Source organism: Haliotis cracherodii, unplaced genomic scaffold (assembly GCF_022045235.1).
Source record: "Haliotis cracherodii isolate W230 unplaced genomic scaffold, xgHalCrac1.p SCAF_23, whole genome shotgun sequence".
Lineage (NCBI taxonomy): Eukaryota > Metazoa > Mollusca > Gastropoda > Lepetellida > Haliotidae > Haliotis > Haliotis cracherodii.
This window is the reverse complement of record NW_027266279.1, coordinates 3,412,961-3,427,178: the sequence shown is the minus strand read 5'-3', so window position 1 is coordinate 3,427,178 and position 14,218 is coordinate 3,412,961. Positions and strand designations below refer to the sequence as shown.

Genomic DNA, 14,218 nt, shown 5'->3' with positions numbered 1-14,218 from the left:
TGACTGTGTTGTCGGAAAGAGAATTGTAAATACATGGTATATATCAGTTTCATGTAGTGAAATCATACACATCGTCTCTAGAATTAGCTTAACAGATTCCGTTGATAATTGCAAAATACCTTTATATCTAAGCTATGAGAACATTTTGCTTTTAATGTATTTCAACATTTTGTCTTCACTGTGTATGCGTCAAAAACAGAACTCTTCCCCTCTAATATGTTTTGTCTCAAGATTTAAAGAATTTTTCAACCCTACATAATCGTCCCCAAATGCTTCACATCTACCTTGTTCTTGTCCACTTTTAGACGTTTCTGCATTTTAGCAGTTTTGACCTTGTGGAGAATTACAATAGTATTAAAGTAGCAACATACCATACCTAATTAACTTCACACCTGTCCATTTGACTATCAGTGTGCTAACTGCATTGATACACTATCCGCACACCATAATAGGATGTCATTTAGCACTCCTTCTTAAATGTAATACCGTTGACATTACATTTAGTTTACTGTATTGCTGAGTCAAATGGAGATAGTATGCTCCTTACAGGTTACAGCGGTCAGCATATATTGGTACGCGATTTCGATCGTGTGGAAAGAGCTCAAAGAAATATTTTAAACATGCAGACTACAATAGTTGAATTAATTGTCTAGCTTTCTTTTAACTGCTTTGAACAAAGCAACTCAGATGTGTGACATGGAGCGGTCTCATATTCTGCTTTCAGACTGTAGCCCTATTGTATCCCTACGCTTCTCAGAAAGGTGTAAATATCTCGTGTATAAGTGGCTACACGGTCACTTCTGTGTCCATTATTGAGTAGATATTACTTACAGTATGTGTATGTGTGGTGCTACGAGCAGCATATAAGGCGATGGAGGCATGTAGTACGTGTTGTAATTCCATAAATATCGGTGTATTTTCATCAAATGAAAAGCATGCAGTATCTACTGTTTGCTCATTTCAGATATACGTCTTTTACAATAGTCATTGATGGGACCAAGAAACTGCATAACGAAACCTATAGTAACAGGATATTAACAGCTAATCATTGTTCTTGCATTTTATAGACATCTGTCCATTCATTTTTTTGTATGTCATATTTGCTTTGAATTCATTGGATGAGTCAGTGCACCTTGCATTTAATCCAACAGAGAAACATCCAAGGGGCGCCACCTTACGTAACAAATGCACAGCAGGTTTTGATGGTTATTCAGGAAGACGTAAATAATAAAGAATGAAACTCTCCAATGCCAAGGTGATATTATATAATCTGGTGTTAGTTTACAAATACAAGTTAAGGAAAAAGTCAAAATAGAACTTGTTCTCTTTCTTTCTCCATTGGGAGTATTTCGATTCATAGTGTCCTGATTTCCTTATCCATTTGTATAAAAGGCCTTGTGTATTTGCTATATGGTCATTCACACCGTTTATTCTACTGTGGATAGACGTAACTGTGAAGATGCAGCTCTATAAAATTGCACTCGTTGTGGCCTTGGGTAAGTTCAACCTTTCAAACGTGAGCTGTGTGAGTTCTATTGAAATGTGGACTGATAAATTCACTTATCTTTTAATTCATTGCGTATTTTCTACAACAACGTGACTTAAAGAGCGTACAAAAGGTAATTGGCAACATTATGAGGTTGAAAACTATATTCTTGCGTTGTTCTTTAAAGACATTTAACTACAGATGCACTGTTCTCCTTTCTAGTGTTCACAGCCTTCTTTGGCTCTGCCTATGGTGGCCGCGGAGGGGGTGGCGGCAAAGGAGGCGGAGGAGGACATGGAGGCGGTGGAAAGGGAGGCGGTGGAAAGGGAGGCGGTGGCAAAGGAGGCGGTGGCAAAGGAGGTGGTGGCAAAGGAGGTGGTGGCAAAGGAGGCGGTGGCAAAGGAGGTGGCGGCCACGGAGGAGGTGGCGGAAAAGGAGGCGGTGGCAAAGGGGGTGGCGGCCACGGAGGAGGCGGCAAAGGTGGTGGGGGTCATGGTGGCGGCGGACATGGAGGTGGCGGCCACGGAGGTGGTCATGGTGGCGGCGGCGGCGGCGGTGGTCACGGTGGCGGCGGCCATGGAGGAGGTGGCCATGGAGGCGGTGGCCACCATGGTTAAACTCAACAGGCTCTTCACATTTCTATCAAATGTTGGACATTTGATGTCATCGTTGTCATAGCCTCGTTGGCTACACCACACTATTCAATGCCAACTTTGAGAAACGACTTCAAATAAAACCATGAAATGAATATGTCTTTTCGACTTTGTATCTACTTACTGCTTACCTGCAAATTTAAAGAAGAAACACATATCTCCTATGTGGTACATGATGTATAATACAAACGCACATACAGAGAACCGTATCCTGTTGATTACAAAAACAGCTGCAGCGAGGGTTAGTTTTAGTACCATTGTTGGCATATGAATCCTCTTAATACAAAAGGTAATTTACAATTAAACATTGCAAATAATTCACTTCTTGACTTGACTGTGTTGTCGGAAAGAGAATTGTAAATACATGGTATATATCAGTTTCATGTAGTGAAATCATACACATCGTCTCTAGAATTAGCTTAACAGATTCCGTTGATAATTGCAAAATACCTTTATATCTAAGCTATGAGAACATTTTGCTTTTAATGTATTTCAACATTTTGTCTTCACTGTGTATGCGTCAAAAACAGAACTCTTCCCCTCTAATATGTTTTGTCTCAAGATTTAAAGAATTTTCAACCCTACATAATCGTCCCCAAATGCTTCACCTTGTTCTTGTCCACTTTTAGACGTTTCTGCATTTTAGCAGTTTTGACCTTGTGGAGAATTACAATAGTATGAAAGTAGCAACATACCATACCTAATTAACTTCACACCTGTCCATTTGACTATCAGTGTGCTAACTGCATTGATACACTATCCGCACACCATAATAGGATGTCATTTAGCACTCCTTCTTAAATGTAATACCGTTGACATTACATTTAGTTTACTGTATTGCTGAGTCAAATGGAGATAGTATGCTCCTTACAGGTTACAGCGGTCAGCATATATTGGTACGCGATTTCGATCGTGTGGAAAGAGCTCAAAGAAATATTTTAAACATGCAGACTACAATAGTTGAATTAATTGTCTAGCTTTCTTTTAACTGCTTTGAACAAAGCAACTCAGATGTGTGACATGGAGCGGTCTCATATTCTGCTTTCAGACTGTAGCCCTACGCTTCTCAGAAAGGTGTAAATATCTCGAATATAAGTGGCTGCACGGTCACTTCTGTGTCCATTATTGAGTAGATATTACTTACAGTATGTGTTGTGGTGCTACGAGCAGCATATAAGGCGATGGAGGTATGTAGTACGTGTTGTAATTCCATAAATATCGGTGTATTTTCATCAAATGAAAAGCATGCAGTATCTACTGTTTGCTCATTTCAGATATACGTCTTTTACAATAGTCATTGATGGGACCAAGAAACTGCAGAACGAAACCTATAGTAACAGGATATTAATAGCTAATCACTGTTCTTGCATTTTATAGACATCTGTCCATTCATTTTTTTTGTATGTCATGTTTGCTTTGAATTCATTGGATGAGTCAGTGCACCTTGCATTTAATCCAACAGAGAAACATCCAAGGGGCGCCACCTTACGTAACAAATGCACAGCAGGTTTTGATGGTTATTCAGGAAGACGTAAATAATAAAGAATGAAACTCTCCAATGCCAAGGTGATATTATATAATCTGGTGTTAGTTTACAAATACATGTTGAGGAAAATGTCAAAATAGAACTTGCTCTCTTTCTTTCTCCATTGGGAGCATTTCGATTCATAGTGTACCTGATTTCCTTTTTCATTTGTAGTTTTCAAATTGTTTATTCATTGCAAACTGAAAGGCCACAGACCCATAGTTCAACGTATTTACAAGGTATGTGGGTTTCTTCTAACTAGCAGTGCATGATGTATGTAGAATGCAATATTTTGTTATAATGTAATATTTGAGAGTGACATGAGTATGGAAAACAAATTGATATTTGGATAGGATGTAAACTTCTTTAAAATTACTTATTTCTTAATTGAAGATAGATTTTACACACAAGCATAAAATACTATTCATTTTCTACAACATTAAGGTTACAAGGTGTACAGATATTGTTAGACTTTTGAAATAAACCTTTATTTATCTTTAAATCATAATAAGCTGCTCTGAACAGCGCTAGCGATACTCGAAGTTGTGTTATTGTAAACAGATATTGGATATTCTTCGAGTATAAATTGTTGTTTGAAGGGAGAATAGGTTTATGTATATTTGCTATTTCTCAGTTTTTCTTACCACATTTGCTGAAAACAATCTTTAGCTCTTTGGAGTGATAATGACATAAACATCTTGACATTTCCAACACCCTGATCCATCCATGCGTGTCCATGGCCTAAACTGAAAAGGGTGATTTTGATATTTGTTGCCCAATCATTTTTATTGCGTGAGTGACATTTTGATCGAGATAGAATAGCATGTTACAGGCTTTCGTTGGGTAACGCGTGGATGGAAGAGTCGTTAAATCTAAGCAATAATTTATACAGAGCTAAAGCGAAAATATATACAGTGGGTATCGGCCACATTCCCTAAGTACAATACCATTTGGGGTGGAGGATCGAACCCCAATTACACGTTTACATGCATTAACATGAACTTTTTCTATCCACTCATATTTTCCACAACCCCATATTTCTGATCAATTAAGTAAAATTGGCATTATCTTAGTATAAAAAAATTGAAAGTATTTGATAGGCAGGGCAGATTATCATAATTTAACAAACTTTGTAGGATTTATACCAACACTTGTTAACTTTAACAGATGTAGATTCTAGATATTTATAAATATCTAGAAAATTGATAATTTCCCATCGTTTTTAAAAACAAGAACTTTAGTTTTATTTAGATTGACGGGCAGTTACCACTTGTGACAATAATTTTTCAAAATATTGATTTGACGTTGAAGACCAATTACCGAATCAGAAAAAAGGACAACATCGTCATTAAAGAGTAAAAGGAATATTCTTATTACATCTGGATATAACTGGATGCCATTTTTAGATTTTGAGTTAACTTCAAGAACAAGTTCATCTATTGGTTGGCTGGTTGGTTGGTTGGTCTGTTGTTTAACGCCGCACTCAGCAACATTCCAGCTATTTGACGGCGGTCTATAAATAATCGAGTCTGGACCTGACAATCCAGTGATTGACATCATGAGCATCGATCCACGCAATTGGGATCGATAACATGCATCAAACAAGTCAGCGAGCCTGACCACCCGATCCCGTTCGTCGCCTCTTACGACAAGCATAGTCGCCTTTAACAGCAAGCATGGGTTGCTGAAGCCCTATTCTACCCCGGATCTTCACGGGTCCAAGTTCATTTATGAAGAAAGAGAACATTTATATACAAAAGCCTTGTGTATTTGCTACATGGTCATTCGAGAACTAAGATCGGAGTTTAATGAGATTTGAGGAGACATTTGTTTGGCTGCACTTGATTCGAAGATGGACACAAAGACCGGCGGGTGCAGTAAGACCCGTCGATATCACACATTTCCTGGAAGGTATAGTGAATCCACACAATAGTAGGTTTCCCCTATTTAGGCTACTTCAACCGGTGCAAGTGATTGCAACATTTGTTTAAAACAATGTTTGCATTTAGGAGCCAAATATTGATTATTCAACATACAACACTGGATTTGGGGTCGTGTTGACACCTCGTTTCTTTTCTGTCTTGTATTGCAATAATATTTACCTAAAATCAGGTCCATCTCACACGTCATATACACTCCCTGCTAAAACTTAGACTCGTCCGTTATAGTTACAGCAACGACTTCCGGTGGTCGCGAACGATATTGGTAAGTTTTTATAGAGACCATGAACTATTTTATCGTCTCTTGTTTTAATAAATATGTGTTTAGATAGTTTGAAGATGTAAATCACCAGTCCACGGCAATGTTCGATTATTTCTGTCATCCATACCCAATGATTTTGAAGCCCAACAACTTAAATGGCATTCGCTATAATAAACTTATTTCTTGATCGGAAGGGTTGTGTGGTTTGCCCGGTGCCGAATCTGTTTGTATTACTGAAAAAAATATCAACCATTTTAATTTGTGGTAGTTTTCTGTTGAAATATTCAGGACTTTGAAATATAATGCAAGAATAAGTTCCTCCGTCCATTAAGGACCCCGGCTCCCACGGTCAGGTATCCATATTGGAACTAGTTGCGTGCACGTGACCATCACATGACACAAATTAACCTGGCGGCAGTCGTGAATCCTTCATAACTGTTCAAATTGTTTTCAGTTTGATCTTGTCTGCAAATTAGAGTGTATACCTATTCTATTATTGTTAACCACAGAATAACATGTATTCCAAACTGCTAGCATGTTATTCGAACTATATATTTGGCGGGATCTCGCGTTCCACCGTTTACAGTGAACTCGCTTCTCCATTGCTCCCTGAGGTGTTATGTAAGTAGCGGAATACGCCGAGTAAACCCGAGCAGGATTTAGTCACCTTACGGTATAAGAAGCATTCGTAAAAGAATCATTTTGTGACCATGGACTACAAAATTGTTGCTCTCAAAACAGTTGATCAAATCATATTTATTGTAAGATCTGCTAATACAAGTTTTTTTCTGATAATATTTGATATCAAAATTAAATGACATGCAATAATCTTCTTCTGGCAGTTTCACATATTTGTTAAATGAATGCAATCTTAGCAACAATAGTTTTTCTCATAAACTGGCTCTGAATGCTTAATAGGCACTGCCAAATTATTATAGTGGAGGGATCAGTCTTAGCACTATGTCATATTTTGTCAACACTCTTATTCTTTTTTAATAATAGAGCACAGAATGAAGGCAGATACTTAAAGGTTGGGCAAAATCTCATTCACAACCTGTTTTTCATGAAATTTTGCAAACACATGATTCAAGAGCTGTGTTGTCTTGTCGACTCTCATTAAGTCACAGTTGAAAAGATGTGCCAAAAGTGTCATGCTTATCTGGAATTCTACTAACTGATTCCAACCTTTTCCTGGGAAACATTGGCACTTTAAATAAAAAGAGCATCAGATCAACATTATACAAATTAATCATGACAAAAATGGAATCCAGAATACCTTGACTCTAGCAAAAGAATTACCGTACCGACGGCGCTCTCAAAATAAGAAATCGGGGGCTCTTGTTAGAATATTATTTTGGTGAAAAAAAACAGAGTTCAAAGATAAATTTCGTGATTTATGCTGACAGCCTGAAATGTTTATATATGACAGATATATTTTTCCAGAATTTAATTGCCTATAATTAAGGGTGCATATAACACACGAGTGCGTATTATACGCGAATAAATAAGTCTTGTGTACATCGATCAGTCTGAAGGGGTGCTAATTGGGATTGTTCACTAGTCAATATATTAGCAAATATCGCTGTGGGCGTTTATTACGTCGAATACGGTAACTAATAAGTGCGCAGAAGGAAAAAAAGCTACTGATATTTATCCACATTTGAAGGATTTTGAGAACGATGATCAGCGATCCATTTGTTACAAAAATAAAGTTTGTTTGAACAATGATTCATCACAATCTTAGATATATACTGATGGAAATAAATTAGGGAACAGATATTAAAGGAATTAGAATACAGCTCTGATCCAATGTGGTATTTGTCATTTGGGTCTCCTTTAGTAAATTTATGTTGCGATAATGTACTCCTGCAGGTTCCTTTCACATGACAGTGCCGTTCAAACTGCATCATGTGTATGTCCACAGATTCCTGTAGTGTAGCTTCAAGTGGAAAGCATCAATTGAAACTGCTGTTAATGTGAACTGTTATAGTATGAGTTGATAAACCCGTGAAGATCTGGTTAGAATAGGTCTTCAGCAACCCATACTTGCCATAAGAAGTGCCTATGCTTGTCGCAAGAGGCGACTAACGGGATCGGATGGTCAGTCTTGCTGACTTGGTTGATGCATGTCCTCGATCCCAAATGTGTGGATTGATGCTCATGATATCAATCACTGGATTGTCTGGTCCAGACTCTATTATTTACAGACCCCCTTTATATAGCTGAGTGCTGAGTGTTAAGCAAGAATCAACATAAACATCCAACACTGACAGAGGACGTGTGACAGTACTCGTCAGGACATAAAGGTCTGCGAGGACAACTTTGTTTGGGCTTGTTATGCCCTTTGTTCTCTATCTCTTATGTATGTTTTAGGGATGAAGTTCTCAAAATAGTATATGATGCCTGACAATGTTTTGTGCACACAATATAAAACCATCAAAATTGCATAATGATTATCATTAGTTTGATAATATAGATATCATAATGTGATTGGGAAGACAATTTCAGTGATATATGAAGCTACCTTACAGTACATAATCGTGAAGAACCCACAAATTCATGATGTCAGGCCCAAGGAAGCGTGACACGTTACACACAACATAGGGATTAGTGAGGTTGTATTGAAATTAAAGTTTGGAGATTTTGTGTGTGTTTAGTGGACAATTTAGGGTTAGTCAAGACACAAATTTGAAGACTTTTTACGTGCACTTGGTGCATGTTAACATAAGTTTTAGGTTGTATTAGTTGTAGGTTTCATCAACATTTGAACTACGGTTGTTCACTTCTGCTCAATCACAGAAAACAAATTTAACTCATTGTATATGGATTTAATAAAAGCCCCCATTATCAATTTTCTAAGCACTGAGAGTGTGTGCTTATATATGGTAAATATGGAAATCAAGTAATAAGTTATTCACTGTAAATCATGAAAAACAAACAGCTATATTTTACATGCTTACTGAACAGTGTTAAGAGTATACCAAACACACATGTAGTTATGAATGAAATGGGCATTTGTAAATACAATATGACATTTGCATCTTGGCATATTAAGATGAAACAAGCTGTAACAAATGCATACCCTGTGAATGACACAGAAACGTCGCCAATGGCACGAGTGTCGGCCATTCTGTTAAAAAATGGATGCAGTAAACCTACATGAAAAATGCCATTTCATATATCAAACGGATCAAACAACAATTTGATCATGAATCAACAATGCAGACAACATATACATTTCCTAATTTGTTCCAAGTGAAACCTTATTTTGCCTGTACTATAAATATAATTCCATAGTTTCACTTCTCATTATAACACATCGGCTAATTAAATCTTACTGATGAAACTTACAATATGCATTTAGATTGAAATGTTACACTACCATATTTGTTTGTTTGTTTGTTGTTTAAGGCCGCACTCAGCAATATTCCAGCAGCGGTCTGTAAAATAATCGAGTCTGGACCAGACAATCCAGTGATTGACATCATGAGCATCAATCCACGCAATTGGGATCGATGACATGTATCAACCAAGTCAGCAAGCCTGACCACCCGATCCCGTTCGTCGCCTTTTCCGACAAGCATAGTCGTCTTTTACGGCAAGTATGGGTTGCTGAAGACCTATTCTACCCTAGATCTTCACGGGTCTCTGAGAACTGAGTATGGTGGTGCAATGCAGTGATTGTGATATGTATCATGGCAACCTGTGAATGTCGTGCTAGTTAAACCAATGACTGATAGCATGGACAATAAGACATTCCATCGAGGAACAATGAAAAAAACATCAGCCAGGAGACACATTGTCAATCCTTATCATCACCTTTGTTTGCTCTTATGAAACAGAGTGAGTGAGTGAATTGGGTTTAGTGCCGACCAGTATTTTGGTTATATCACCACATGGCGGCTTAATGTCGAAGGAAAGCACGAAGAAATACAGGTGGTTTCCACAGTGATAACAAACCAAGAATCAATATCAGGGCCAATTGAGATTTGAAGGCAGGATCATAGCCTTCTGGTGCACCTAAGGGACATAACTCTGTAAAATAAATTGCAGTGCTTTAGGTTACGGCCACCCATGGCCCTTACGACACTACAGGGTGAATGAGGTTCTCTTTTGCCCTGTAATCCCCCCTGGGGTATCCTGGCAGAAAACCAGGCCGGCATTACACATTTAGCAACGGTGTATATTATGACAAACCTCAGCAGCAGTATCTAGTTATGGCAATCATGACGACTTAACTGGTTAGTAGTGATGTGGTCCGATGTTGGTCTCCATATGTTCTGCTGGCGGCAAGACTGCTTCTTTAGGACTACTGTCTGCCAAAACATTTGTTGATGGTTTGGGATATGCTTGACGTTTTCATCACCAGTGTGGCAAACTGTTATCAGATATGACAATATTGGGATCATGTTCCGAAAGAGTCTGGAATTGGGAAGTTTGAGATGATAGATGATAGAGATTGAATGGAGATTGATATAAACAATTGGAGCTAAATATTTACAGTTTTAAAGCTGGATATATTTTGGTTTGACATGATTGATGCAGCACCAACCACTGCCGATACTACATGTGACAAATATCAAGCTGCCCCACACTGGACATGGTGCACACCTGGTGTTTCCTGAGACAAGTGACTTTTTTAGAAAGAGGCCTCTGTTCACCCAGCAGTAAATGGGTGCCCAGTAGGTGACCGTTAACCTTATAGTGCCCCACAAGCAGCTTGGTTTGCATAGAGCCAAGGGAGCTGAGAATGAAATCAAGTGCACACTGATCCACTGACGTGGGTAATAATAGTGTAGCGCTTTGAGCATGCCCCACCCCCCGTGTTGTGTCGAAATACAGCTCGGTATAAATTGCCTATTATTAGTAGTGGTAACTATAAAATGTAGGTTGACTGGTAACAGTCCCTGTTAACAAAATGAATTTAGACATAAATGTTCTATTTTCGCGATAATGAGAAAGCTATTTGTGGCCATTTTAAGCTGTTGATTACATATCCAGCTGAGCAACAGTGCAAATGAAATAATCATTTTTAGATTTTGTCTAGTTTTGAAAGTACACCCTGTAAAACAGCAATACAAATTGATCTGGCCTTGAGATTCAAGCAGCAAGATTTATCCCATCATGCAGTTTTACTGACAGTGGCTACACATACCACCAGGTGTCTCTCATACCAACTCCTGAAGAACTGTTAGTCATAAACAAAGGCTCATGTACGTTTATAATTCGACATAATAAGCCCCGATCACAAAGATGCATCTGGAGATTGTTCTCTTGCTGTTGCCATAAGCGACGAGAGGAGTGTTATTTTGAGCAAGAATTGTTCGAGTGGTTTTATCGCCCATGATTTGTTTGCAGTTCCGATTGTTAGGATTGAAAACATTCAGGGATATTATCTTACAAGGTAAATTGTTGAGGTGTTGCAACAGACATGGCAAAAGTCAAGCAGATAAGAACCTGCAAACTGCGTAGACAGCTGCAGTACACTATAATTGGGCATATATTTGACAAGTCAACTGGTTGTGCATCCTAATATTTCCTGACATTCAGAATGTCCATTTTCACATGAAGTTTAGGATTTATGAGCAGATGATGTTGGCAAAGTAATGGTGAGATTACACAGAACCGTAGTGTACAGTTTGTAACTCCTGGTTCATTGGAAATGGACCAAAGGTATTTTAAAAAATTTTCAATATCTGTGGTATCTCACCACTACACACTGTTGTATCTCACCACTAGACACACCTGTATCTCACCACTTGACACCTGTATCTCACCACTAGACACCTGTATCTCACCACTAGATACACCTGTATCTCACCACTAGACACCTGTATCTCACTACTAGATACACCTGTATCTCAACACTAGATACACCTGTATCTCACCACTAGACACCTGTATCTCACTACTAGATACATAGAGGTTATCACGCGAGTGTGTTTGGGGATTGTAAATATCCTGCATTAGGAATAAACATTGTATTTAGCGAGCCTTGGCGAGCTAAATACATAGTGTTTATTCCTAATACAGGATATTTACCATCCCTGAACACACAAGCGTGATAACCTCTTTATCATATAATGTCATTCTTTAATTCTGTGCTTGAAAATAGCTCTCCCTCTCTCACAAACATTACCGAAACATTGCGATTTTTTCTGGAATGCGCGCATTAATATTTATTAGGTCACAGGGTAAGTGATGTGTCAGTCGGACTGTGACAGTAGCCAATATAGCTCCAACTAAAATCTGTTTCTTATACAGTGGCGAAGCAACATATACGCAAAACAACAACTGTTTTTACTTGCATTTCGCGGCAATCCATCGGTCTGTCCGCTAGAGTAACTGCCCTTTGTCAAAGGGAAGCTACTCAAACCCTAGTCTTTGAGACGTCACGGCCACGTTCAGACTTTGTTGACAGTCGGTCTGTCCTATCATAACGTCAAGTACAGTCAGATGAACACAGAGCGACAAAACAAAACAAGGTAACAATTCAAACATATTTCGGCCTAATCCAACTATTTCAATTTGTGGAAAAGGTTTAAAGCCGCAGAGGTCGACAAGCACAGATATGGCTACTGATCCCGCTTGGCTGGGCCTAGTGCCCTCGCAAAATTGTTTCGAAATTTATATCTCCAAAGTTGCCAAAAGTTATAAAATGCCTTAGCTACATCACAGTTAGACACTGATTTTCAGTATATTAGACTGTTCTTTTAATAAAGATAGCAATTATCCCTTTAGTTTATCCAGATTCCCGATGGTTAATTCTGACTCGATCGCCGAATGACAAGGGCGACGCCATGTTGTTTGTAAACAGTGAAAGTAGTCCCTACTTGACCTTTGATATTTGCATCTCTATCCGCACATGACCCCAACGGATATCGTTTTTATCCGTTGGCTTTATCCTGCCGAGAAACCTACCCATTATATGATAAACCTGTATCTCACCACTAGACACACCTGTATCTCACCACTAGACACACTGATCTCACCACTTGACACCTGTATCTCACCACTAGATACACCTGTATCTCACCACTAGACACACCTGGATCTCACCACTAGATACACCTGTATCTCACCACTAGGCACACCTGTATCTCACCACTAGACACCTGTATCTCACCACTAGATACACCTGTATCTCACCACTCGACACACCTGTATCTCACCAGTAGACACAACTGTATCTCATCACTTGAAACACCGGTATCTCAATACTAGACACACCTGTATCTCACCACTATACACACCTGTATGTCACCATGGGACACACCGGTATCTCATCACAAGACACACCTGTATCTCACTCCTAGAAACACCTGTATCTCACCAGAAGACACATCTATTTCTCACCATTCAATACACCTGTATCTCACCACTAGACACACCTGTATCTCACCACTAGACACACCTGTATCTCTCCAATAGACACACCTGTATCTCACTAGTAGACACATCTGTATCTCACCACTAGATACGCCTATATCTCTCCACCAGATGCAAACCGAACCAACAATACTTGATTTGTTACTCTCATCAAATGCTTATCTTTCAAATTCTGTTACATGTGTGAAGAGAAGATTGAGATTCATTTGAAATCACATAATCGCACTCTTCCAAAAGATCTGATTTCGACCTTTCAAGGGAAGTGTCTCCATCTTGTAGAATTCCATTCCCATGTCATTTACCAAACAAATTGGAGATTGCTTCATTGTGTAACCTGACACTTCATTATGGTTGTCATGACAACAGTGTAATTTATACCATTCATGCCACGCCCTTTGATGGTACAGTCAATCTGAAGGAGACTGATGTCTCTGAATTTGATGCGTCGTCACAATCTCAGTTATCTTCCATTTATTTGAGCTGACATCGTGAGATATCTTTGCAATCAATATTCAAACTGTTGCAGAGGGTTGATGACAAATCCTTAGTGATGTTATGTAAAACCAATTTGTTGATATCAAATATGATGACATCTAGTATTGCTATTTTATGTAGAGTTGAGAAGGTTTTTGAGAATTTTGAGGTCTGAATTGATAACTGAATGTTTGAATAATTCATTATATTTGCAAGTATTAATTGTTTTTTTAAACAATTAAAAAAATAATTCAAAACTCAATCTTAGTTGACCGGGAAACAGTGTTTGATATGCACAGTGGTTACAATTGTTATGCTTATAAACAGCAACAAATGGAGAGGAGTTTTTTCTTGAAAACCTATGACGAATGACTTGAATTTATTTCATTAACCATTGGAGGATTATACTAAACCTCCCTCTGCAGTTCACATGCCAATACATGTATAAAAAATATTCAAACCACATTGTATTGGAATTTGCCAAAGAGG

The 14,218-nt window shown here is 38.4% G+C and overlaps 1 protein-coding gene across 1 annotated transcript; it reads left to right on the top strand.

The window, feature by feature from the left end:
- The first annotated feature begins 1,735 nt into the window (after positions 1 to 1,735).
- Positions 1,736 to 2,164, top strand: LOC139471919 (treponemal membrane protein B-like). The gene has a single exon (XM_071254427.1). The coding sequence runs from the start codon at positions 1,736 to 1,738 to the stop codon at positions 2,162 to 2,164; it is 429 nt and encodes a 142-aa protein (XP_071110528.1).
- The last annotated feature ends 12,054 nt before the right edge of the window (positions 2,165 to 14,218 follow it).

What these genes read in the sequence shown, in the direction of transcription:
- LOC139471919 (XM_071254427.1), top strand. Translation starts at nt 1,736, where the DNA reads ATGGTGGCCGCGGAGGGGGTGGCGGCAAAGGAGGCGGAGGAGGACATG.